The 18,237-nt window shown below is 33.4% G+C and overlaps 2 protein-coding genes across 2 annotated transcripts; one reads left to right on the top strand and one right to left on the bottom strand.

Annotated features, from left to right (window-relative positions):
* Positions 1-8,751: 8,751 nt before the first annotated feature.
* Positions 8,752-10,282, bottom strand: LOC110662623 (leucine-rich repeat extensin-like protein 3). The gene has a single exon (XM_021821671.2). The coding sequence runs from the start codon at positions 10,214-10,216 to the stop codon at positions 8,888-8,890; it is 1,329 nt and encodes a 442-aa protein (XP_021677363.2). The 5' UTR covers positions 10,217-10,282; the 3' UTR covers positions 8,752-8,887.
* A 3,055-nt stretch (positions 10,283-13,337) lies between these two features.
* LOC110662519 (probable receptor-like protein kinase At1g80640) lies at positions 13,338-17,445 on the top strand. Its single transcript, XM_021821492.2, has 10 exons — positions 13,338-13,699; positions 14,354-14,533; positions 14,647-14,897; positions 14,989-15,121; positions 15,206-15,269; positions 15,391-15,487; positions 15,598-15,697; positions 16,644-16,762; positions 16,865-16,954; positions 17,036-17,445. Exons 1-10 carry the CDS (start codon positions 13,528-13,530, stop codon positions 17,192-17,194), a joined length of 1,365 nt encoding a protein of 454 aa, XP_021677184.2. The 5' UTR covers positions 13,338-13,527; the 3' UTR covers positions 17,195-17,445.
* The last annotated feature ends 792 nt before the right edge of the window (positions 17,446-18,237 follow it).

The raw sequence follows: 18,237 nt of genomic DNA, 5'->3' as shown, positions 1-18,237 counted from the left end.
AACTATAGACAGCTGAATAAGGTGACTGTGAAGAATAAGTATCCACTTCCTCGGATCGATGATCTGTTTGATCAACTCCAAGGGGTTAGATTCTTTTCCAAGATAGACCTGCGATCTGGCTACCATCAGTTGAGAATAAGGAATGAGGACGTGTCCAAAACGGCATTCAGGACAAGATATGGTCATTATGAGTTCTTGGTGATGTCTTTTGGACTCACTAATGCACCAGCAGCCTTCATGGACTTGATGAACCCGGTGTTCAAGCCATTTTTGGACCATTTTGTCATCGTATTCATAGATAACATTTTGGTATACTCTCGGACCGAGGAAGAACACGTGTGGCACTTGAGGATGGTGTTGCAGACTTTGAGGGAGCACCAGCTATATGCCAAATTTTCAAAATGTGAATTTTGGCTAGAAAGCATCTCATTCTTGGGACACGTGGTTTCTAGTGAAGGTATTCAAGTGGATCCCAAGAAAATTGAAGCTGTAACTGATTGGCTTAGGCCTGCAATATTCACTGAGGTGCGAAGTTTTCTGGGCCTAGCTGGCTACTATATGCGTTTTGTGCAGGATTTTTCCAGGATACCGGCTCCCCTAACTAAGTTGACTCGGAAGAATATTCCATTCATTTGGACAGATGACTGTGAGGAAAGTTTTCAGAAGCTTAAGGAGTGTCTAACCACCACCCCGGTATTGATACTACCGATGAGTGGTGAAGGATATACCGTGTATTGTGACGCCTCCTGAGTTGGCTTAGGGTGTGTTTTGATGCAGAATGGAAAGGTAGTGGCTTATGCTTCAAGGCAGCTGAAGAGGCATGAGCAAAACTACCCCACCCATGATTTGGAAATGGCGACTGTAGTCTTTGCACTAAAGATCTGGAGACACTACCTGTATGTTGAAGTGTGCGAGATATACACTGACCATAAGAGTTTGAAGTACATCTTCCAACAGAGGGATTTAAACTTGAGATAGAGGAGATGGATGGAGCTTCTGAAGGACTATGATTGCACCATCCAGTACCACCGTGGGAAGGCCAATGTAGTAGCAGATGCTTTGAGCAGAAAATCTTCTGGCATTTTGGCACACATTTCAATAGAGAAGAGACCGTTGATTTAGGAAGTACATGAGTTGATGGATCAAGGTTTAATCCTAGATCTTTCAGATGAGGGGGTATTGTTAGCTCATTTTTCAGTGAGGCCAGACTTGCGAGACAGAGTTAGAGTCTCCTAGCACAGAGACCAACAATTGATGAAGATCATAGAAAGAGTACAGCAAGGTGAAGGTGGTGAGTTTGGATTTGCCAATGATGGCGCCCTTATGCAAGGTTCTAGGATATGTGTGCCCGATGTGGACAATCTTAGAAATGAAATCATGCGAGAGGCACACTATACACTGTACAATGTCCACCCAGGCTCCACCAAGATGTACCATGATGTGAAAGATAGCTATTGGTGGAATGGCATGAAGAGAGACATAGCAGACTTTGTGTCCAAGTGCTTGACTTGTCAGAGGGTGAAGTTTGAACACCAGAGACCGTCAGGGAAGCTGCAAGAGCTCCCTATCCCAGAATGAAAGTGGGAAATGATTACCATGGATTTTGTGACTGGGTTGCCTCATACCACGCGAGGATATGATTCGATATGGGTAATTGTAGACCGCCTAACCAAATCAGCACATTTCTTGCCTGTGAAGATTACATATTCTGTGGCACAGTACGCCCGACTCTATATTCGAGAAATAGTCAGATTGCATGGAGTTCCTGCTTCCATAATATCTGACAGAGGGCCCCAGTTCACTTCTCAGTTTTGGAGGAAGTTGCAGGAGGCACTTGGCACACAGTTGAACTTTAGTACTGCTTTCCACCCTCAGACAGACGGACAGTTCGAAAGGACAATCCAAACACTGGAAGACATGCTTTGCATGAGTGTTTTGGATTTTGGAGGTCAATGGGATGATCAGCTAGCTTTGGTGGAGTTTGCCTACAACAACAGTTATCACTCCAGCATAGGGATGGCACCCTATGAGGCACTATATGGAAGAAAGTGTAGGTCTCCTCTGTGTTGGACGGAAATGGAAGAAGCGAAGGTGCATGATGTAGACCTAGTGCAGTACACTTCAGAGATAGTTCCTTTAATCAGGGAACGATTGAATATAGCTTTCGAAGAGGCGTAAGAGTTATGCACTGCATGCAGGGCTGTAGAGTTTGCAGTAGGCGACTATGTATTCCTGAAGGTTTCTCCAATGAAGAGAGTCATGAGATTTGGAAAGAAAGGCAAGTTGGCACCTCGGTATATTGGACCTTTTGAGGTTACTGATAGAGTTGGAGCAGTTGCCTACCGGTTGGAACTACCACCCAACCATTCTCACGTTCATCCCGTATTTCACATCTCCATGCTCAGGAAATACATTCCTGATCCTTCCCATGTGTTACAACCAGATGTAATAGAGCTGAAAGAGAACTTGACGTTTGAGGAGCAACCTGTAGCCATAGTGGACTACCAAGTGTGGCAGTTAAGATCTAAACAGATCCCTATGGTTAAGGTTTTGTGGAGGAGCCAGTCAGTGGAAGAGTGCACCTGGGAGTCAAAATGGGACATGCGTAGCAAGTACCCTTATCTGTTTAATGTGTAATCCTGTACTTTATTCTGCCTTGTGTGAAATTCGAGGACGAATTTTCTGTAAGGGGGGAAGAATGTAACACCCCTAATTTTTAAATTTATTATTTTTGGGTAAATATTGATGACTGTTTGGATGGGCCCAGGAGGGGCTGTGTGATGAGATTGAGTTGTGCGTGTATGATTTGTGAATATAGAAGTGCGTTTTGAGCCATTTTGCAGGTTGGGTAGGTCCTAGGTATAGGGGAGACTCTGCCGGATTTTCGGCACGACTTAGGACGTATTTGGTCTTTTCGTAGTTTGTATTGAGTCAAATTTACTAAATAATTGTAATAAAATTGTCAGGTGAGCCGGGACAGCCTTCTTCCTCCGCCTAGCCGCCACAGTGACCGCTGTCAAGTCTGTGAGTAAAATATTAATTTTAATTGTAATTTCACTATTATTATATGTTCAAGTATGCCCATGCATCACTTATATATATATATCTATGTAGTTAAACTCTAGGCACGTTTTATGTTGCATTCACAACTGTTAAAGTGCCATGGATGTTATTGTGGTAATTTGAAGCAGTGTGCGTGCGTTGGCGTGCGTGAGATGTGGTGTTGGCTATGGATAGGACAGGTAGTCACGGCTTGAGATCTTCGTTGGGACCCGGTCCTTTGGGGTAGTCACGGCTTGAGTTCTTCGCTGGGACCCCGATTTGGTTTATTAAGCGAAAGTCCGACTTGAGTTCTTCGCTGGCACAGGTTGGATTTAAGAGGGCTGTATAGGGGATCAGCTCCCATATATTATGATTGATATTACTGGGTGTGTGAGTGCTCCAAATTACCTTTTTATTGTTATGATGTGATAATATTGCTGATATTGCATTTCACTCTACATGGTGCATTAGTTTTAGATAGTTATAGAGATTATGGTTAAAATTGATATTTTACTCTCTGAGTCGAACGTTCACTCCTGTTCAATATTTTTCCAGGCCACAGGAGGATATTTTTGAGGTTAACCTGCTTTTCTCCCTCGCAGGTCGTTTACTAATTTTTGTATAAACCTGTTAACTCTTAGAATTTCCTCATGTGTTAGAAATATTTATTTGAATTGGGTCTGTAATATAAAGTGTTATTTTGGGCTTGTAAACTTATTATTTTATGCATGTTGATGGACCGGATGAGGGAGCTGAGCTCCTATTTATTTTATGTTGTTATGAGTATGTGGAGAGTGAGCTGAGCTCCCCACTTGATTATATATTATGTTTACAGGTCGAGTTAGTCAAAAACTCCCCGTTGAAAGGTCCATTTTATGGCCGGACTCTGTCCGGTTTATTTCTTGAAATTGGGCCCAAATGGGCCTTAGATTTGGGTTAAGGAATAGTTAGGCTTACTACGGGCCTCGAGGGTTTTAAACTGGCCTAGGTCCTAGTACCTGTCCGGCCCATAGGTTGGGTCGTGACATTGATTTTTTTATCAATCATGATTAATTATATAATTTTATTTTATTTATAATCACTTAACTAATTTTGTTCTAATATAATAAAAAATTAATATTTTATTACTTAATATAATTTTAAAAATAAATATTTATATTATCTAATATAACAAATAAAAATAATTTTCTTTTCTCTCCCCTCATTTTTTTCCACTGTTAGTTATGAAACTTCTTTGTAAAAATAAATAAAATTTTATTTATTTAAAATTAAAAATATCCCTTCACCTACTTTTTTTTTCTACTTTTTTTCTCTCTCTCTCTTTCACCTAATGTCATCCCATAATATATACACCCTCCACACAACTCTCTATCTCTCTCTAAAAAAATCTCTAAATAAAAGGTTATTTATTTTCATAAATAAATTTTATAAATATCGAAAAAATATAAAGAGAGAGATGGGAATTTTCTTTTTTGATTATATTAAATAACATAAATATTAATTTTATAATTATATCAAATAATAAAATATTAATTTTAACTAAATTAAGTAAAAAATAATCAACTAATTATAAATAAAATAAATCTATAAAATTAGATATAATTAAAAAAAAGAGAGAAAATATTAATTTTTTTTATTATCAAAGTTACATCACGTTAATAGGTAACATATATAATATTAATATATTTTTTCGAATTAATATATTTTTTTCAATGGGTATTGTCATGACAGCAACAATGTAATAAACAAATTAAGATTCATGTCACATCTTCAACAATATAAAAAAAATGATATTTTTTCACATCAATAATTGCATCAACGTTCATTTTATCTAATTTGAAATTAGACCATAATCAGTATTAAAATTTTAAATTAGACTAAAATTAGAAAAAAAAAAAACTATAATTGAAAAAAGTGTAAAGTTTTAGTTTTTTTTTTTTTTAATCATTTGGTCTTTTTATTATTTGGCAGCAGAATTACATGGTCTACAGCCCAAACACTTTGATAGATTAGTAGCCAATAGTCCCAGCGCGCCAGTACAAGAAGAAACAGACCCAAGGCTTAACCTTAGGGTTAGACAGGCATCCAATCAGAAACCATGACTAGCGATTACAACCGGTAAAATATTTACGAAAATATCATACCTGAATTTGTATTTGATTAATATTTTTAAATTTTAATTTTATATTAAATTTAATTAAAATTTATTATTAATTATCTGAATTCATTTTAAATTTAATTATTATTATTAAAAAATATTTAAATTTATTATATATTTTTTAATTAATAATTAATATAAAAATTTATTTTTATTGATAATTTATATTTTAAAAATTTAATAATTTTATAAAATATTTAAATTTATTTTATATAAAATAAAATATATAAAAATATATAAATATTACAATAAAAAATATATATTTTATATTTAATTAAATATTTATATAAATAAATTTGAGTAGTGAATATTCAATATGTACAACCGAACTTATCACAACTGAATCCATCTCAAACCCATCAACCAGTTGTCATCCCTAACCATGAGAGCCGGCAAAACAGAAAAGAAAGCGACGCAGGCCATAATGCAGCCTTGTAATCTCAAGCACTTGTAATAGTAGCTTGGACAATAGCTAATCTCAAGCACTTGTAATTTGGGACAACGTAACGCGGCCTTGTAATCTCAAGCACTTGTATTATTAGCTAGAACAATAGCTACAAGCACCTGTAATTATTGGGACAACATAAGGCAGCCTTCTTGAGACATTCATCAGTCGAAACAGTTATTCCCACCCAATTATGGAGATTTGGTTCGGGGATTGATCAAGAAGTCCACCATAAATTCTTCCACCCCTAAGTTTGTTCTCTCCATTCTAACATCTCCCAACAAGTAGCCATGGCCGCTGGTCCGGTCTGAGCAGAACAAGCAATTTTCAAGCAATGCATGCTATATTTCACCAAAGTCACACAGAGATAGGTTTATTGTTTTCATTGCTTAAAAAACTTCACTATGCTCTTATGGATTGGCCATGGGATCCAAAACCTCAAGCAATTCACCACCCATAAATATTAGAATTAAATTTATATATATGTTATACAATTAATTATTTTATAAATTAATATATTACTAATAAATTATATTAAATTAAAATTATTATTAAAAAAGAAAAAATTATGTAATAATAAATCACTAAAAAAAAAATAGGATTAGTAATCGACCGAATCAGTCACTAATCCATTAAAATCAGTTGCTAATCGATAGCAACCCATTCAGTCGATTGTAATAAGCCTTATTGCAAATAGTAATCAACAATCAAATCGGTTGTAAATAGCAACCGACAACTAAACAGCAATCAACAACTAAATCAGTTATTAAATTAATTATTTTTTAAAAAATAAAATTTTTGATAAAAAAAACTATTAGTTACTAGTAGCAACGGATTTAAAAATTTAAATAACATAATTAGATGCAAAAAATTTGATGTCTTTAATTTTGTAATTTTATAATTATTTTGTAAATTGGTTGCTATTTATAATTAATTTAGTAATGAAAAATCAGTTGCTAATTTAAAAAAATTATTAAAAAATTAAAATTTCAAAAAAAATTCAAATAAATAAAATTTGCAAAAAATACTAAATAAATTATTAATGAAAATTAGTACTAAAATTAATATAAAAATATTATAAAAAAATACTAATAATAACTATTATAAAAAATATTAACAAAAAATTAAATATAAAAATATACTTATAAGACAAATTACTAAAAAACTTAACATATATATATATAATAACAAATAAATTAATATTACAAATAATTTACTAACAAAAAATATATTTGTACAAAAATTTTTATTTTATGTAAAAAAATAAATTAAATAAAAAATGAGAAAAATGAGAAAGAAAGAAAAAGATGAAGAGGAAAATAGATTAGAAAAAAAAAAAGATGAAGAAAATAGGTTAGAAAGAAAAAATGATAATGAAAATATGTTAGAAAAGAAAAGATAATAAATAAAAAAAATGAAAATAAAAAAGAAGATAAAGAAAATGAAGAAAAGAGAAAAAAAATGAGTAGTGAGAAAAGAAAATGAGTAATAGTTTATATAAGCGAATTAACAATTGATTTTAGCAACTAATTGTTGGTTATTAATTTCTTTTAAAAATTGGATGGAAATTTTTTGGGAGGGGAGGGGGAATCTTGCAACTGATTCGTAATTAGTTGTAAAATCGATTATTAATAACAACCAATTTAAATCGATTGTAGAAACCAGTTGCTACAGCAACCGATTTATAAATTGGTTGCAAATTAAATTAAAAAAAAATGAGTGAAAATTTTTTGGAGAAAATATCGGTTTTAAAAATAGGTTGCAAATAAAAAAAATAAAAATTGAGTGGGAATTTTTAGAGAAAAAAAATCAATAGCAAAATCGGTTACAAAAATCAATTACAAATCAAAAAAGGAAAATAAAAAAATTAGGTCAGAATTTTTTGAGGAAAAATTGATTGCAAAAATTAGTTACCGTTAGCAACCGATTTGCAAATCGATTGTAAATAAAAAAAAAAAGAAAAAAAAATTGAATAAAAATTTTTGAAGGAAAAAATTTAGCAGCCGATTGACAATTGGTTGCAAAAATCGGTTACTATTAGTAACCGACAAGAAATTGATTATAAATAATAATTAATTGCAAATCCGTTATTAATTTTTGCAACTAGTTGCTAACTCTAGAGTCAATTAAAATAATTTTTCAATTTAACAACCGATTCCCTAAATCGGTTTCTATTAGCAACTATTTTTAAAATTGGTTGTTATTAGCAATAGATTTTAGAAATCAATTTTAAAATTAATTACTAATCGTATATTTATGATTTTTTTAATATTAATTAGCAATCGATTTAGCAATTAATCATAAATCGATTACTATTAGCAATCGATTTAACAACTAATTATAAATCGGTTGCTAATAACAACTGATTTAAAAATCGATTCTTGAATCTGTTCCTAAATTTTTTTAAAATTAATTATTTTATTGAAAAAATCAAAATCACAAAGTTGTTGTAAAATTGATTACTAATAGCAACCCATTTCAATCGTTGCAATAATCAATTACAAAACTGATTATTTTTTGTAGTGAATAAAAATAAATATTAATTTCATTATTACTTAATTTATTTAAAATTTATTTTATTTTACTTTATTACATTTAATATTTCTATGGAATTCTAATTACTATTTTTTATATCATATTAGACTTAATTTTACATTTAATTAAATTTACAAATAAAAAAAAAATCATCTCATTTAATATATTGTGTTCTTTATTTATATTTTGCATTTTAATAACTTAGTCTATATGCATATATTATCTCTTCAACCTCCACGGTCTATGAGCTTGGTCTAATAACAAGCACTCAAAGCTGCTTAGAGATAAATCCTTCCTTTGTAACCCTCTGCAGCAAGTTGAGCATGTATCTTGCTTGTTGCCCGAATAGGGCTTTCTTGATTTATCTTTGAAAAAAAAAGAAAAAAAACCAAGAGAAAAAAAAATGTCCACTATGAAAATAAGTCTATAAATTGATTTTTTTGGATGATTTAGAAGTGATAGTAATATAGTTACTAAATACATATGCTTGACTGCATACAGAACCATAATGTACTCACACGAGTAAAATATACGTGTGTGTGTATATATATATATATCAACAGAGCTAGCATGCATGGCCACCCTTTTTCTGCTTATTCATGTGAACATTTGAGTATGATTAAAGACAAACAACTAAACGATGAGCTTTAGAGTCCACTTCTAGATGGAATCAAATAAATAAGAAAAAAGACGCTAAGGATAACCTTTTAGCTCTCTAACGGAGGCACAAGAGAGGGTGTTGAAAGCTCAACGGGAGGTAAGAGAGGAAGCCTTGGTGTCAATGGCTGCACTGGCTCACTGAATGGTTCTAATTTCTCTGGATTCTGAGGTATTTCAGGCACCACAGGGGGTGGATCAAATATTGGCACTAGTGGTGGTGCTAGTGTAAACACCGGTGGTATATCTGGTTGTGTTGGTGCATCAAATATCGGGACTAGTGGTGGTGTTGGTGTGAACTCCGGTGGTATATTAGGCTGTGGTGGTGTATCAAATATTGGCACCAACGGTGGTGCTGGCGTTAAATAAGGTGGTATATCTGGCTGTGTTGGTGCATCAAACATTGGCACGAGCGGTGGTGCTGGAGTTAAAAATGGTGGTAAATTTGGTTCTGTTGGCGGAGGAAATATTGGGAATAGTGGTGGTGCTGGCGTAAAATATGGTGGTACATCCGGCTGCGTTGGTGGATCAAATATTGGGAATACTGGTGGTGCTGGCGTTAAATATGGTGGTAAATCCGGTTGTGTTGGTGGATCAAATGCTGGGACTAGAGGCGGTGCTGGAGAGGCATCATCTGGGGGTGATAGCCATGGAATTATTGGTGATGGTACCAGTTCAGGTGGGGGTGGTGAAGGGACTAGTGGCGATGGTGGGAATATTATTGGCATGTCAGGAGATGGAAACAATGGAGGGGGTGGAGATAGAACTAGCGGTGGTGGTGGCAGAGAAGGCGGGGGCGGGGATGGTGGTGGAGGAGATGGCGGGGGTGGAGAAGGTGGTGGCGGAGATGGCGGGGGTGGAGACGGTGGTGGGGGAGATGGCGGTGGAGGACAAGGTGGTGGCGGAGATGGTAGCGGAGGTGATGGAACTACAAGAGGTGGAGATGAAGGTGGCGGGGATGGAACTAAAGGAGGTGGTGATGGGACAAGGGGAGGTGGCGATGGCACTACTAATGGTGGTGGTGGAGATGGGAGTAGTGGAATTGGAGGAGGAGAAGGCACAATAGGTGGTGGCAAAGGTGGAGGCCTCCGTGGAGGGGAAGGCCTTGGTGTAGGGTTGAATGGGTTATCGGGCGAAGGGTAAGTAGGGAAAGGCCATCGGCCACACGTATCAAATAGGTATAAAAAGAATGGGTCACAGCGAGACGGTCTATTTCCATGGCGGCTTCTTGATCTATTGCCTCTGCTCCTTCTGCTTCTCTGTCTTCTTTTTTCTTCTTCTTCTGGTTGTTTACCATTCTGATAAGCAGTGGCCTCAGCGAGAGAATGGGTAATCAAAAGCAGTGAGAAGAGAATCAGAATCACTAGTTTTACCTTCATGTCTGATGTTTCGCTCACAGAGCTTGGTTATTTTGCTGTTCTTGTTCATAACTCGTGCATGGCCACACTTATTATATAGTAATACCATTTTTGTTAATTGTTATATTAGATTATAAATGAACCCAATTATGGTGAAAATGTGCATTTAATATTTGCAGAAGATGGTAAGAGATAAGAGTGAAGAAAGGCCAGCTAATATTTACGAGTTTCAAGAGAGCTTGTTAAATTTAGGCAGGAGAAACAGAGTAGTTGAAAGGTGGACGAAATGGGTTATGAGTAGAGTTTCTTCTACACAAGAGTAGAGTTGCCTAGTTGTATGTGCCATTTTTGACAAGATGAAAGAATCATGTATAAATGCCCTGGAGTTGGCACGGCAGGCATGCTCTTCCTTGTTTGAATGGAAGGCCGCTCCTCTGTGCAAACATTTATTTCTCTCAGTCTCGGCGACTGAGAAAATGGATAATATTATATCCCCAAGTGCTTTAGCAAATCACTGAACATTGTTGCCGCCTTAGTATTACACCCTCAAATTTCATTGATTTTTCTTATTAAAATTTTGTATCGTTATATAAAAGTTTCGATATAATTTAATTTAAAAATGAATGTTGCTGCTGAGTTAGAGATATTGGGTAAGGCCGAGTTAGCTACTCAAGATTGAGAATTTAAAAAAGCCTGCGCAGTGATCTGCCAATTGCCAATCCGCAACCCAAATGAATCGTAATAAGTCTACATGCTAACACAAGCAATTGCAAGGTCTCACATGGGTCATGGGCTCATAGCTCTCAGCCCAAAACCAGCAATAGCTTGCAAATGTAAAGGGATCAGTCTTGAGTCTTGAACCAACTAAAAAATGCACAATGCCAAGGTCACTGTCTCTAGCAAATATGAATAATGTTTAAGTTAAAGTTAGCCAATAATTTATTTGGACAATGAGATCCCACATGATTGAGAGCTATATCTTTTGCCAAGATCTTCACTGCCATGGAATTGAGAGGCATGTCTAATGTCTTTGTCTTTTCTGTTAAACCCACCATTTTTTTCAAAGATAATTCCTTAATCATCAACTACAATACATTAAACTGGGAAATTTATATATAAACAAAATGAAAACACAGGGCTCAAAGTTTACAACATGGTTGTCCTTATTATCTTGGTACACCAACAAGATCTGACCTTGCATGTTTTCTTTATCCTTTTCCTCTATGTTACTCACTATTATAATTAATCAAAACGTTAATATATTAATATTTCAATGATAATAAACTCTCATTCCGACGAAAAAAATAATAATATATTTCCTACCCGATTGCTCTTATAACTAAAAATATATATATCAACCACTTAATAAAGTTATATTCGAATTCTTACTCTCTTTCTACTAATATTATATTTATTTTATAATATAAAAATTAATAATTTTAATGATTATCAAGGAATTTTAACAACCCAATTAGTTAAATTATCACTTGGATAACTATCAATAATAATAATAATAATAATAATGTTCTAACACGGAAATCGGTGATAATTTTATTTATTTTGAAATTCGGTGCTAATTTTATTTTAGATAAACAACAAATTGTACCAAATTAAGGTCCTTAATCATGGAAGAATAAAAGGGGAGCATGTGATTAGTGAAGAGTCAATGCTTGATTAATGCCAATGGGCTACTAAAGATTAATTATGGAGTGTTTGTGTCGTCTTCTGTATAGCCATATCCAAAGGGGTTGACGATATAGCTTGAAAATGACTAATCAAGTGATGATTAGCCATCTCAACTCCTTTCCATTTTCAGCCCTTGCCTTCAATTTTATAGATACATGGAGCAATCCCACTTTCCCATTTTCTCATTATATATTTTCATTCCTTTTTTGATCATATTGAAAAAAAATAATTATTGGCTTTCTATCTATATTATTCACATGATATTTGTGATTAATGTCATTGGTAAAAATTATAACAAAATATTAAAAAAATAATTATTAAGAGAAATTGGAAAAAGAACTATAAAAAATAATTATTAAGAGAAAGTGGAAAAAAAGGAAAAACTATCACAATCATAAAGATATGAATGCAACCCAAAATGCAGGTAATCACATTTTTCTTGCCTTGCCTGCATGTCAAGCCAATTGTTGACTATTACGCTTCATTTGATATGATGTGAATGAAAGATGGAATGAATAATTTTTAAGGCATTCAAGATTTTATAATTTTTCCTCTCATTTATAGAATAAATAGTTTCTTAATCCCCTATTTAAAAAATTAAAATTTTGTAAAAATTTAATTTAATTTTTTTTATTAATTTTTATGTTTGAAATGATAAACTTAAAAAAATTATTTTAAAAATAATAAAAATCAAACATAATTGTGTGAGAATTCATTTAATTTTTTCTAAAAAATAATTTATTTCAAAAAAAATAAAAAAAATTAAATTCTTTAATTTTAAACATAAAATTTACAAAAAAAAATCAATTGAATTGAATTATAATAAAATTTTAGTTTTTAAATAAGGAAATAAATTTTAATTTAATGATATTTAAAGTTGTGAAGTTTTAAATTCAAATTTCAATTAGAATTAATAATAAAAAAAATTATTTATGAAATTATTAGATTAAAGTTGAAATGATATGATAATAAAGGAAGAATATAAGTTAAAATCCACTCTATTTTAACAATTAAAAGAACGTTACCTTTACCAATCAAATAATTTATTCACATTTTATTTGTTGTTTATCTTGTGTCATCACATGATTTAGTGCAAATTTACTACTAAAACTTTTAAAATGATTAATTATCTTTTTGATTGAACCATTAGTAATTAATTAATAGCATTTTAAAAAATCCAGGATTTAAATTTTATTATAATATGGGATTGATCATATGTTTCACAAATATAATTTATAAAATTAATGAATTTTAATTAATAATATTTATATAAAACCATCTTTATAATTGTAAAATCTGAAAAATAAAGACATGACCAAACAATTGTAAGGATTATCATAAACTTACAAAGATAAGAATTTTCCAACTAATATGGCAACATCTTTTAAGCAAGCACATCTCTCTCAAATTTTAAATAAACCACATGATTTGATGTCCACTTGTCCCCCTTCCATAACTTCACTACAGGTTAAACTCTTGGTTTAGAGTTCTAAGGGAAAAAAAGGAAAGTGCTTTCTGCTTTCTTGGTTTCTCTGCAACAGTCTTTTGTCCTTTCTTGCAAGCATAAAAATATAGCCAAGCAAAATCAAAGTTTTAAGTTTGATTAAAACACCAAAGAACCTTCGGTCTTTCTAAAGAAACGGGACATGAATCTTCTTGCACTGTTTCTGCCCATATGGGCATTGTCTAGCACATTTTTGTTTTTCTTGCTTGATGCCAGACCTGAGTCCACACTCTCTCCCATTTCTGGACCTTCCCTTCTTGCTAGGAAAGAACCTATTTCACTCTTTTCTGCAAAAATGGAAGCTCAATCTCCAGGTATGTCAACTATGGTCATTTGGTATTTTTTTTCATGGAGATTTACATTATGGGTTTTGAATCTTGAACCTTTACTTTTATTTTTGTCATAAATGTATGCTTTATTTGATGTAATGGGTAAATGGCTTTGCTTTGTTTTGCTATTCAAATTCAAACTCTAGTGCAATCATTCGATTTAGTGTAGATTTCGTCTCAGTCTCTGCAGTTTCTGGTTATTGGGTAAATGTAGAGAAGAAAGAGATCCTACAATTTGGAGCCAATAGAATGCAAAGTGCACCAGAATTTAACTTTATACCATTCGACTTTGCAATAAGGAAAAAAAAAAGGAGCACCATGAAATTGTGTGTTATTTTCTTTTTTCCCTTTTCTTCAGGCAGTGTCTCAGCAGATGGTAAAGGGACTACTTTTGTTGGTTGATTCTGTAGGTTAAATATAATTTATTGGTTTGGTAAATGCATTTCTCTATTCTTTCCTGGAAATATTTGAGATCTATATTTTATTCAGTTTTCATAATTTGCTGCAAAGATCATTATCTTTCCTCCTTGAATCTTTTTTATCTTGTGATGATATTTTTGAGCTCTTTTTTTTTTATTTTTATTTTTTTTATTCCAATATGCAATATATTTTGTTAATGCTCTTTTCCTGGTTACCCAGGACCGCCTGTGGCTCCTATGGTAAAAATAGTGCACCACCAAGATTTGAACAAGAGAATCCTCATAGCTCTAATTGTTGCTTCTTCTGTCCTTGGAGGAATCTTGATGTTTCTGTCGTGTTTCTGGATCCACAGAATGAAAAGCTCTAAGAACTCTAACTCCAAAGGCAAACAAAATTTTGGTATATTCTCTGTCACTTTCACATTGATTTACAGCTTTTCCTTGCTAACAATTAACCACAGTTATGCTGATGTGTCCAAAATTTTCTGTTTATTTGTTTAATTCAATGTTAAGATGCTGGAAATGGGCATTCCTTGAGTCCAATTCTGGATAAATTTAATTCCTTGAAGATGGCTAGTAGGAAGGGTTCCATTGCTGTGATGGAATATCAGTTGTTAGAAGCTGCAACAAACAATTTCCAGGAAAATAATTTATTGGGTGAAGGTGGTCATGGACGTGTCTACAAAGCTCATGTCAATGACAAACTCGTTGCAGCAGTAAAAAAACTGGAGGGCACAGGACAGGATGTACAAAGAGAATTTGAGGTAATGTCATGCTGAAATTGGTTTGAATATCCGTTGCTGGGTGTATGAAATCTCATTAGGTTCTTTCTTCCAATTTCAATTGTAAGTGCAGAATGAGATGAAGTGGTTGACAAAAATTCAGCATCAGAACATAATTTCTCTTTTGGGTTACTGCATTCATGGTGAAGCGAAGTTTCTTGTGTATGAAATAATGCAAAATGGGTCTTTGGAAAGTCAATTGCATGGTATACTTCCTTAGAAGAAAAAACAATGAAAGATGTGAATTTATAAATCCTTTTGCTTATTGATGTTATTGATGTACATTTTAGGACCAACACATGGATCAGCATTAACTTGGCCTCTCCGTATGAAAATTGCTGTTAATGTTGCAAGGCAAGTGCAATGCTTATTTGTTGCCTTTTGTACTTTATTCTCTTTCTTTCTCTTTTTCTTTTCCAAAGAAAATGTTGTGCTAACTAGTGGTCACCGGGATTGATGACTTGACGTTGACCAGGGGACTAGAGTACCTTCACGAGCATTGCAATCCTCCTGTTGTCCATAGAGATATAAAGTCATCAAACATTCTTCTGGATTCCAACTTCAATGCCAAGGTAAAAGATATATATAACAGCTTAACAAGTAATTCGATCCTCACCTGTGCATGTCTATTACTTTTTATGATGCCAACTAGAATTATTTCCTTCATTGAGTTCTTGTTCAGCTTTCAGACTTTGGCCTTGCTGTAACTTCCGGAATCGAAAAGAAAAACATAAAGCTTTCAGGAACTTTAGGTTATGTTGCCCCAGAGTACCTTTTGGAAGGTATGTTAAAATTGTCTATAATGCTGTGAAGGTTAGAACTTTTATTCTGTTTCATTGCTTGTGCTATTGTCGTTCCATCACATGAAATAGATCACTCCTGATAGAAATCTTTGTTCTGGCGCCATCATGAGAATTGGACTTGAAATGCTTCTATGTTATAGATGTTTTTGACATAGGAGTATGTTTGTGGGAAAGGCATTTTATGAATTCCAGTGGTCCACGTGATGTCACAAAATGTACCAAATGTTTAAAAAGTTTATGTGGCATGATCTTTTTCCGCAATTCCTACTTTTAAAGGATTGAAAATGAGTATTCTTGCTTTCTTTTTCTTTACATAATCTGTTTGCTTAGTTAAGTTCATAATGTACAGAATACAGATAATTTTTCTATTCCTCAAATACAACTCCTTATGTCTGTATTTAATTCTTTGACCTAGAATAGCATTAATTTGTTGTCATCATTCATCATTGAGGTTATAATGAAGCTAACATGTGTTTCTGCAGTTAGAATGATATTCAAATTTCTTTGAGAATGCCCATCCAATTTGCTGTGGGATCAAGAAAGCTTGTAAAATCAATTAGTACCATGTCCTTTAGGCTTGTTTTGCTACTGAAACTAAGAAAATATTCCTAAAGAATCAAGTGAGAGCTGTTGAATGAGGCATGTATTGCTATGATTCTGCTGTTTATAAGAATGTTGACAATGAATTCAAGGAGAAGTATATGGTGACTGGCCTAAGTCCTTTATAAACACATCCATATGATTTGAAGAGAAAGAAGGAGGCCCATCCTTTTTCCTTTCTGAGAACATTGGTTTTTATAACGAATATTTTTTCTACTCTTTGATGCTGCAAGATTGAGGATTCCAAGTTAAATATCTCTGGCATTTAGTTTTTTTCTTTGATGAATTGTGAGACCTAATCATATATGCTTTTGGAGCTGTCCAGGTAAATTAACTGATAAAAGTGATGTCTATGCCTTTGGAGTTGTTCTTCTGGAGCTACTCATGGGAAGACAGCCAGTGGAAATGATTTCAGAAGATCAATGTCTGTCTATGGTAACATGGGTAATTTTCCTTTAAAACAAGTGTAGCTGTCACCTCTAAGGTCATCCCTATTAGGATTCCAGGCTTGTGGAGCTTAACTGTACTCCCATTTTTGACATGTAGGCCATGCCTCAGCTTACTGACAGATCAAAGCTTCCTCATATTGTGGACCCTGTTATCAAGGATACTATGGATTTAAAGCACTTATATCAGGTACATTACATACATCGTAACAGAACACTGTCATTTTTGTGCTTATTTTTACTAGTTGAATTATAAATTATCATTGAGCAGGTAGCTGCGGTGGCAGTATTATGCGTACAACAGGAACCGAGTTATAGGCCGCTGATAACAGATGTTCTGCATTCACTCATTCCTCTTGTACCTCACGAGCTTGGAGGGTCACTAAAAGTAACAGAACCTCTTCCTCCTGCCCTGCATTCTCAACAATGATGATGGAATATGCAGCTACATTCGTGTTCTTCATGATCATTCTTTTTTCATATGACTATTTCCTTCATAGATTCGAATGTGTGCAAATCATCACTGGAATTTTTTTTCCCTGCCACCACGGTTGTAAATTAATTGAATCAAATGTGATTTGTCCATGTTAACGTTCTTGTAATGGTGTATTTCCAAGAACTAGGTTCAGTGAGATGTCCTCTTTGGAGGCAAAAATGGCAGGAAACTTGAAGTTGATTGAACTTAATAGTGCCATTCTTTGATGTTGTGACTTGAATTTGCGAGGTAAATGATATGCTTTCAACTACTAGACTCAGCTATGGATTCATCTCCATTGTGAACTGATAACAAACTGGACTTGAACCATCTTTTTATTAGGTGGTTCACAGCTTTAATGACAACAATAAATCATGCCTCTTTCTGTGATAGTGTTAAATCATATGGTCCTTTCACCGAAAGAATGGATCAATTTAATTTCTCAACGTCAATCTTGTGAAATTTAATTTCTTTGAGGCTCGTGTCAGTTTGGGATGAACAGAATTGGGTTAATTTTTTTAAAAAATAAATTAAATTAATTTAAAATTCTAATTCAGTTTGATTTTGTTTTCATAATTTTAAATTTAATTAATTTGATTTATTTTAAAAAAAAATCAGAAAAATAAAACTAATATAATCTAAATTAATTAAATATACAAGTTAAATATGTTCATGTTTAGGTGAGTTTCTTCGACTAAACCTGTTCTGCTCAATTTTACCTTAAAACCAAATTATCCAATAAAATCAAACTAAATTAATTCAATTCAATTTTCTAATTTTATATTTTAAAAATTTTGATTTATTTAATTTAATTTAATTAGCCTGCAAGCCTCTGGGCTTGGGACCTAATGCTGAGGCTTAAATTTTTGGTAAATACTCAGCCTGACCATTCCATGTCCACCCCTTACATGCCTAGACCTGATCAAGCCTAACCTTTCAATGAAGTTTGGTTCAAATTAATTAGCTCCATTTATTAAAAAAATTCTACACCAAGAAAA

The sequence above is a fragment of the Hevea brasiliensis genome, chromosome 6 (genome assembly GCF_030052815.1).
Source record: "Hevea brasiliensis isolate MT/VB/25A 57/8 chromosome 6, ASM3005281v1, whole genome shotgun sequence".
NCBI classification, from domain to species: domain Eukaryota; kingdom Viridiplantae; phylum Streptophyta; class Magnoliopsida; order Malpighiales; family Euphorbiaceae; genus Hevea; species Hevea brasiliensis.
The sequence above is the reverse complement of the archived record's forward strand: the minus strand, read 5'-3'. Positions and strand labels throughout refer to the sequence as shown.